We start from the raw sequence: 8,911 nt of genomic DNA, 5'->3' as shown, positions 1-8,911 counted from the left end.
AAAAACAGCGGCATTCAGTGACGTAAAACTGGATGCCTAAGAGTGTAACTACTTCTAACTTTAACGAACAAATTAATTACATCAGCAGGATCATTTATTAGTGAAGAAGGAGAGAGAAGGTAGCTGAAGTGACCTATTGAATGACACTGAATAAGCATTTCCACAGCTTTTTATTTATGCTGATGTATCTGTACTTCAGCCAAAGACATTTTCTGTCTGAAGTATTTCATGAATTGATAGCTCTTTGTACATAATTGGATGATGGAATTATTTATTTTATTTTTTAAAATAATTTGAAGTAGTATACCAAGGGAAAAAAATAGAAAAATCAAAATATCTGTGTGTGTATAATGGATACATACCAAGGATCTTTCAGTGCTAGGAAGGAACATCATAGAATGGCTTGGGCTGGATGGGCCCAAGGCTCATCAAGTTCCACCCCCCTGCCACAGGCAGGGCCACCAACCTCCAGATCTGGCACTAGACCAGGCTGCCCAGGGCCCCATCCAACCTGTTCTTGAACACCTCCAGGGATGGAGCATCCACAGCCTCTCTGGGCAGCCTGTTCCAGCACTCACCACTGTGAAGAACTTCACCCTGGCATCCAAAGAAATATTAGCTGGGGGGACAAAAAAAAAAAAAAAAAAAAAAAAAAAAAACAAAACTTCTTGAATCATCTATCTTCTCTTTTGTTGCCTGCACGCGATCATATCATTCCTTTCATAAAGTTACCAGTTATAACCTGAATAATTTACCCTTAGTTAAATGAACCTGTGTAGATATAATGGGCCAACAGCACTGACAGATTCTGCTGCTTCCACTTCTGGTCTTTTTTCCTACTCCATATGCCAGTTTGGTTTGTTGTTGTTTTTCTTTCAGTAATGATTTTATATTTTGCTCAACCCTTTCTGTATTACTAACATAAAATGGAAAGTAAGCATATCAGCAGCTACTTTTGAGGTAAACATACACTGCATAAAACAAGAGATGTGTCTCAGACAGTTTTGACTCACAGTTTGTTGTTTCGTTTCTGCAATACTCTCAGGTTAAAGTCATATCACTGTATGGGTGCACTGGGCATTAGAGATGTAACATACAGTATGACATCACATGGCAAGACTGGAAAAAGTGTTGCTGATGATAAATATAGACTTCCACTCACACCTCAGGGTCTTGGATTCACATCCCATTTGATAAGTGAGCCTCTAAATGTGAGCTGTGACGCAGGTCAAGTCTCTCGTTTCTACTCAGTGTGTAGATGGTATTTGTGGTGGTCATTGTGAATAGGGCCCAAAGATGATATCAGAATACAAAAAGGAATCATAAAAGCTATTTCCTCAGAGAAAAAACAATTGTAATAATGCAATAAGCAAGCTCTGTAATGCACACAACATTTAAAATGAGCTATTTTATATATTTTAATAAACCATAAAGGATATAAAAGTGCTTGCAATACCCATATTTTGTTATCAGTTATAGGAAGTGAAATAGTTGCCTTCCCTCCCTTTCACGTTGGTTAATGATGATTTTAGCGTTAAGGAAAGTAGTTATTCTAGCTCATACCAAGAGCAGAACAGGGTTCTGACAAGAACAGTCTGTGAAGGAAGTAGAGGAAGTAGGTAATACAGAAATAACAGAAACCGGATATCATTAATAGGTTACTCTTGATTAAAAAAAGCAAAACAAAACAAATACAAAAAAAAAACCACAAACCTTTAAGTATGAAATAACATTAAAAGAAAACGGTGCAGTACTACAGGACTGGTTACTCCCGAAGTAGAAGCATAACTTCAGTGAGGTACCAAGCAGCCAGTATTTCCACAGGTGGCCTTACACCAGAAGGCTTTGAGATTGAGACTAGTTCTAAGAACAGTCTCATCTGCCCTGTCCTCCAAAACCTTGCAATAGTCAGTTTTCCCTACCATTGGTAAGCAGCAAAAAGAGGTATCACTACTTCACACATGGGTGAGCTTAGCAGAAAACCACATTGCATAGTTCATGTTTTCAGAGTCGAGGAACAGCATCTAATTAAATAAAATACCTTTGTTATTCCACTGCTTGATCCGTCCTGTGGGAAAGGACTGTGGTTACATGCAGTGTAACCAGCTCAACAAGTACTGTTCCAGCTCCAATGGAATTTAGGGGAAGAACCTACCTCATCACAATACCAACCTGTTCTGTTTCCGCCTACACAGCACAGAATTAACTGTTAAGGCAAGGTCAGATTGCAGCTATTTAACTCCACTATCTAATGAGAAAAAATAACACAGGTGGAACCATTACAGAGGAGGGGTGACATCAATTCATCCTTATTAATGTCCTACTCTGTAAATAATTAAACCTTTCCTAATCTAGTTTGTTATGGCTAAATATACAAACACTATTATTTTTCTGATTCAATATTGCTTCAACATTATGAGATAATTTTAAAAGTGAATTATAGTGAATATTAGTGAATTTGTACCAGTAACTCCCAGCAAAATGGTATCTAAACTCAATTCAGTCATACTGAAAAGCGAAGTCATGTTTCTGCTGCTTTGAGTGAATATCTGTAGGAATTTTGAAATGTTTTAGCTATATGATTTTCTGTATGTATTCAAATTATTTGAAACATTAAAAATTGTTACAAAGAAGCACTCGTTAAGAGTTACATCATCCATACATGAAAATATAAGCAATCTTCTCGTGATTTCTATGCAAGCACAATTTTATAAAATTTAAACATTAATTACTTAGTAATTCAGAGTGAGAATCCCAACTGAGATCAACTTATATAACAGATCTGGGCCTTTCTGCTGAACAGAAGGGATTGTGCATGTCCCTCTGAATTTGATACAAAATTACTAGAGGAAATTTAGTATGTCTAATCTTGTTGGGCCTCAATAAAATTTCTAGTACTGCTCAGCATGAGACATTACTAAACCAATGAAAATGGGGATTAGAACAAGAATTGAAAGGTGGCTATGGGACTCATTAAAGGAGAGAAAACTGCAGATAATTTAAAGGAATCATTATGCTGAAAGACATTTGGCAGTGGAGTTCTTTAAAGATCAGTCTTGGGACTGACTTTAATATTTTCATTAATTACCCTGCCATATGGTGTGCAGTTGACTTTCACTAGTGGCAATAGAGCTGAGCAGCATTTTTACAATAAAAATTTTTGAAATACCATATAGGAAACAGTCGGAGACTAGAAATCGAGCTGCTTCCAAGGGTAGATGAAAATCAGAGTTGCAAATGGAAGACATCCACTCAGTGACAGGTGAATATTTCTGCTATTAGCAGAATATCAGCTGTGGGAAATCATCAGGAGCAGAGACCCAGATTGTGGAATTGTTGTAGCTTCACCACTATCACCTCATCTGGATACCTTATCTATTTCTGATCAATACTGCTGAAGGATGTTACATTTTGACTGCATCATGACCAGAAGGGAATTAAAACGATTGGAGCACCAGTGACAAGAGACTAACTGTTCTTGAATTGCTTTATCTGGCACAGGTTGAAAAGGGCCTTCCATAAATACCTGACAGATGAAATACTAGGGAGTGAGAAGAGCTGATGAAGCTAAAGGACAGCACTAGCCAAAATGAAATGGATACAACTTGGCAATGAATAAATTTAGTCTTGACTCATAGCCTTAGCTTTCAGATATGACATAATTGCAAATACTTTTATGAAAGGATCCTGGTAACAAAATATTTGCAGCAGTATGGGGAAATCAGGAGGGCCTGTGAATGCAAGGACCATTTTGGCTTAATAACAGTGTAGCAATAGTAAAGACTTTGATCTTAACGTGCAGCAAAATATCAGCCTGCTTCTTTGTTCTATTTGTGTTTTGTTGTGTTTTTTGTTTTTTTTTTCCCAAGGGATTTACAATCTGTCATCCTCTCCACCTGCAAATACATCTCTCTTCTGAAAGTGCTACTACTACTTTATTTTCCCCTCCCCCCAATTTTCTGAGGGATTAACATCATTAGTTTCAACAAAGAGCAACTGTCTTTTATATTTTGTTTGAAGTTCACTGGCCTTTGAAAGGAGCTATGTGCCTGAAGATCAGTTCACTTTTTCCAACACAGACAGAATAAAATGGACTTACTGTATTTTTCTCAGGTCAACAGTGCCTGTTATATTCAGGAAAAAGCAGGAAATGCACATGTTGTTTGAATTGTTGTACTTGTATTGCAGCCATCTCTACTTGTTTTTGTGTAATAAGGGACTAAGATAAATTTTGGATTGTAAGAGAAAATATCAAGAACTGTTAGCACATAAGCCTGGTTACCTTGGAGACTCCATTAGAAATTATCTATTGATGACTGTCAGTCAAATGAGGCAGAATATGTAAAATTATCACAATTAGAATCTGAAGCAAAATCTGAGGTAGATCGAAGGGGAGAGATTTATTGTCTATTGCCAATTCCATTGTGTCATTGAATCTGGATACTTCCAAGCTATACAGACAGACAGGCATACCATGTACAGACACAAAAGCTTTGCTGTTCCATTCTGACATAACAGACTCCTACCCTGTTGTAGTTAAGTAATAAGCAAGTACCTTGTTTTAAAAAGATGCTATGTGCTACTGTAAACATCAGCTCCTTAGAGGTCACATTCATCTAAGCTTGGTGAGGTGCAGTTGCAGATGTAAAAGCCCCGTCTCCCATTTGTGAATCCACAGAAGGCCGTGAAAGAACAGCTATCCTGGAGAGAGAACCAACTGTGTTTTGCTAAGTTAAAGCCAATATTTTATTATGACATGTATGATACTATTTAAGATTTGTCAACAGCACCATTTCAAATGCATTTTCAGCAGCTTGTAACTAGGTTAAAATATCATAACATCTTTCAGGGAATTGGATTAACAAAACAAAACAACAAAAAAAAACAAATAACTTGATTATTATCTTAAAAGATTCAATAGTTAGCCTTGTTCAGATTATACAGCAAAGACATTTCTAAATAAACAAGGTTATCATGACTGCAGTAATTATAGTGTGAAGCATCAAGCTACTAACATAAACACAGTAGTTAGAATAGTATGACCAGGTTGCAATCAATAATAAGAAAACAACCAAGTCAGGATGAAATACATCACCAAAAAAATGTTGGATTTTCTATGTTCACTCAATTACCTTCACCATTTTTTGCTAAACTGAAAGAAAAAGCCTGAGAATACCAAAGTCAGAAGCATTAGTTTAAAGTACTACTCTGCATGCGGCATAACAATGACATCTCCCTTTTTATATTAACTCGGGTAACATTTCTGAAAGTAGTAAGTGATGACTTATTTTTGGTAGTATAGCTAACTTAGATTTCTTACCAATTACATTTCTTTGATATAGAGATGGCTTTGGTCTCACCTTCACCTTGAGCTTGAGAAAGAGAACAATTCTAAAAATTTAAGTTTAACTTGTTAGTTTGTATCCCTTTCCATATTTCTTATTGATAAAATGAAATGCTGCCCAGAGCTTAAAATAAATAAATAGATAGATAAATAGATAAATAAATAAAGAAATAAAAGAGAATTTTAATTAAAAATTTATTTATTAGTTTCTGTAGTTAAAGGCAATTTTTTTCTATAAGCCAATGAATCCCATATGCTGAGGTTAGGAAGGTTTCACCCACACTAATGACTCCAAATACTAGAAATGATTTATTATTTAAACAATGCCTACAATAATTTCTGGTCCATAAAGTTTATATATCACTGAACTTATATATGGTGTTAATCCTAGCAAAAACTAAAAGGGCTCATCCTGTTTAAAAATCCTTGTGGTTTCTGTTTATGTAGGAGGTTATTTTGCTCCTACATCTAGAGAGCAGAGTGGTATTAATGTTTGCTCTTCAACTCGTGCTTTCTACACGCAGCTTGAGTTTCAGCAAAGTTTAAGTGATTTTTAGTGTAAATGCTAAAATTATTGAGACCAGAACACTACAGTTCATATAGCACATTCAAATATTAATAACTACATTGTTTTTGCAGATGGCCCATACTCTGATGGACTTCTGTCAAGGGAGAATTATGAGAAAATCATAGTTGCTGTTGATCGTCTCACTGTTGTCTCAACCATTTCAACACTAAAATGTCAATGCCTACATTTGTTACTACAGTGAAAGCAGACAGACCACTAATAACGTATATGCTCACATTTGACATGATCTTCTATCCTGCAGTCTGAAACGGCATGAAATTGCATTTTCTTCTTCTACCTCTGTCACACAGGCCACTATTCCTTATTTCCTCCACCTTTGGTTCACAGTCTTATGCAGTTCAAAGAGCCCGTTTGGGCTCCTCACCTCTACATTCACACAGGCTGGAGCAAGGAGGGCTGGGTCAAGCCAAAGGCCATGGAGATGCTGAGAGAATTGCTGCACTTGGGTGCAGCAGTACATTGTCCAATCTCCTCTGAAACACGCTCTGATGCCCCTGAGGCAGATGTGTTCCCTGGCCTGGCAATAACTGAAACGTTCAGGTTGAATAGTAGGAAAAGGTTTTTCACCAGAGGGCGGTGGGCATGGAGCAGGCTGCCCTGGGCAGCGGGCGCGGCCCCACGGCGGCACAGTTCAAGGAGCTTTTGGACACCACTCTCAGACATAGGGCTTGGATGTCGGGAGTTGCAGTCGATGATCGTTGTGGGTCAGGATAACCTATGAATTCCGTACGGGTGAAATAAAAGGCAGGGCTCAGAGCCTGAACCTGCCGAGCAGCCGGCTACAGTGACGCAACGCACAAACCGCCACCACAGCACGGCCATGCGGAGCCCCGCCACTATCGCCACTACCGCCACTATCGCCACTACCGCCACTTAGCCCGTCCCACCCCGCTCCAAGCGGCGCGGCGGGCAGGCGGGGCAGAGCGCTGGTTGCCATGGCTTCGGAGAGGCGGGGCGGCCCGCTGCGCTCGGCCCGCCTGCTGTCAACGGCCACGCTGGAGCTGCTGGCGCTGCCCTGTGGCCTGCAGGAGCGCGAGCACCGGTGAGGCCTTCACCGGGCTGTGCTGGTTTCCCTTTGGGCCTCAGCTAGCTGCCCGTCCGGCCCGCTCAGCGCCGTTCCGTGCCTCTTGCCACTGCTCCCCGGCCCAGCAGGGATACGTTGCATCTGACAGCATCACTGCACGGCTGGGGCTCTCTGCAGGTTTCCTGCACAGAACCTGGGGAGATGAAAACAGCCCTTCGTGGCCAGTAGTATTCAACTGTACTTGGAATATTTTTGAATGCTCCTAAAGCAGAACACCTCCGAGGGCAGTTAAGATGTTAAGCTGGCTTGGATCACCTACCCCTGGGCAGGAGTTGTCTGACACCATCTGCTTGTGACAGAGAGGAATTCTGACAGCGCCAGCATTGCTCTGTTTTTAACAATGCATTGTTGTAGGTTTTTATTAAAAATTAATGGTAGGTGTTTTTAGAGTAAATTAGTAATATCAAATAATCAAATTTATCAGTGAAATAGAAAAACAAGCTCCTAACTAAATGCACTGTCCAGGATTCTTGGACGGACTTCTCTACAGAACACTGAAAACTGTCTGTTTGCTGTCAGAATGCATTCTGTTCTTTGGCACTTTCTTTTAGGTTCTTTAGTACAACGATTGAGTTGCTTACATTTCAATTGTTATTCAGTATTTTACTGAAAGCATTTGCTGTTATGAAACAAACACAAAGAAGCTGCTGGTGTGTTTGTTACACTCTTAAGTTCCTGTCTTTAAAAAATGCCATGCAAGTGAAATGATTAAAAAATACTTACTTTATTCCTGAATATCCATTACTAATAAAGACTGATTAATCTGGTTAATGCAACTGCTGTTCTATTTAAGTTGTCTATTCAAATTGATTTTTTACAGGCCTTGCATTTCAGATGATTTAAAAATAGGATATCACAGCAGAGATCATGCAACACAAACAGATATCAAAGAAATACCAGAATTAAATGAATTAGCAGTTGCTACACAAGCTTTAATCAAGGAAGATATCTGAGTCTTTTTCATGCTATAGAACAGATACTTTTGTCACTGTCACCTGTTTTATGTAATATTTGGGCAATCTGTTTAGACATTTATTCTGCATTCATATACTCTATATACGATTTTTTATTTTCAAAATATACCAATACACAAATATTGATAGGTGAATTAGAGATTGGGTTACTCAGCTAACTGAATCAGAGAAGATTTCATCAAGATTACCATTGTTTAATTTTGAAAATGATAAATTGTAAAGTCTCAAACCCATCTGATCATAGCTAATAGTGTAGCAATAAATGTGGGCCTCATGTCAGTTATGAGCATAGCTAACGTGCCCTGCTGCTTCTGCTTAAATGAAATAGTGTAGTAGAAAAGCTTCTGCTTTGTGCAAATCATATACAAAGTTAGAAAAAAGATTCAGATGGCATTATCTGCACTTGCTTAGATAGATGTGTAATGTAAGCAGAGCCTTACTGAAATTAAATGCTTAGATTTTGGAGCGAAGATGCAGTCCTTAACGAGGAAAAATAAAGCTTTCTCAATGTTAACGCCTTAACTGTTTGTGAAGACAGATGCCTCCAGGGACCTGTAGAGGGAGAACTGTTACATCAAAGTGATATGTTGCTATCTGTCCCTTCACAGTGTTAAGAAATTACAAAAGAAAATGCTTCAGGATATGAAGTAATTACGTGTGCAGAATGTTTAATTTCCTTGGAAAAACAAACAAACAAACAAACACACACTTGTCATTCCAGATTATGAGTAATGTATAAACATATTGAAGAGCAAAAATTCAATGTTTTTGGTATTGCTTTTAGAAGCAATATTTATTTCTACCTTGTACATCATAAAGATTTCTGAGTGTTTTCCTCATCAAAGTCAGTGGAAAGCCAAATGCATTTCCTTTAACACTTCTTCTGTTACTTCTTGCTAAAATACAGTTATCTTTACTCT

The 8,911-nt window shown here is 38.3% G+C and overlaps 1 protein-coding gene across 1 annotated transcript in view; it reads left to right on the top strand.

Annotated features, from left to right (window-relative positions):
* The first annotated feature begins 6,868 nt into the window (after positions 1 to 6,868).
* CUNH10orf67 (chromosome unknown C10orf67 homolog) overlaps positions 6,869 to 8,911 on the top strand; it is a 34,380-nt gene continuing 32,337 nt past the window's right edge. The window contains 2 exon segments of the mRNA XM_042888615.1: positions 6,869 to 6,975; positions 7,838 to 7,970. Coding sequence (XP_042744549.1) covers positions 6,869 to 6,975; positions 7,838 to 7,970 — 240 coding nt within the window.

Source organism: Lagopus leucura, unplaced genomic scaffold, assembly GCF_019238085.1.
Source record: "Lagopus leucura isolate 7727_CA_CO unplaced genomic scaffold, USGS_WTPT01 Super-Scaffold_100157, whole genome shotgun sequence".
NCBI lineage: Eukaryota > Metazoa > Chordata > Aves > Galliformes > Phasianidae > Lagopus > Lagopus leucura.
This window is presented reverse-complemented; position numbering and strand designations above follow the sequence as displayed.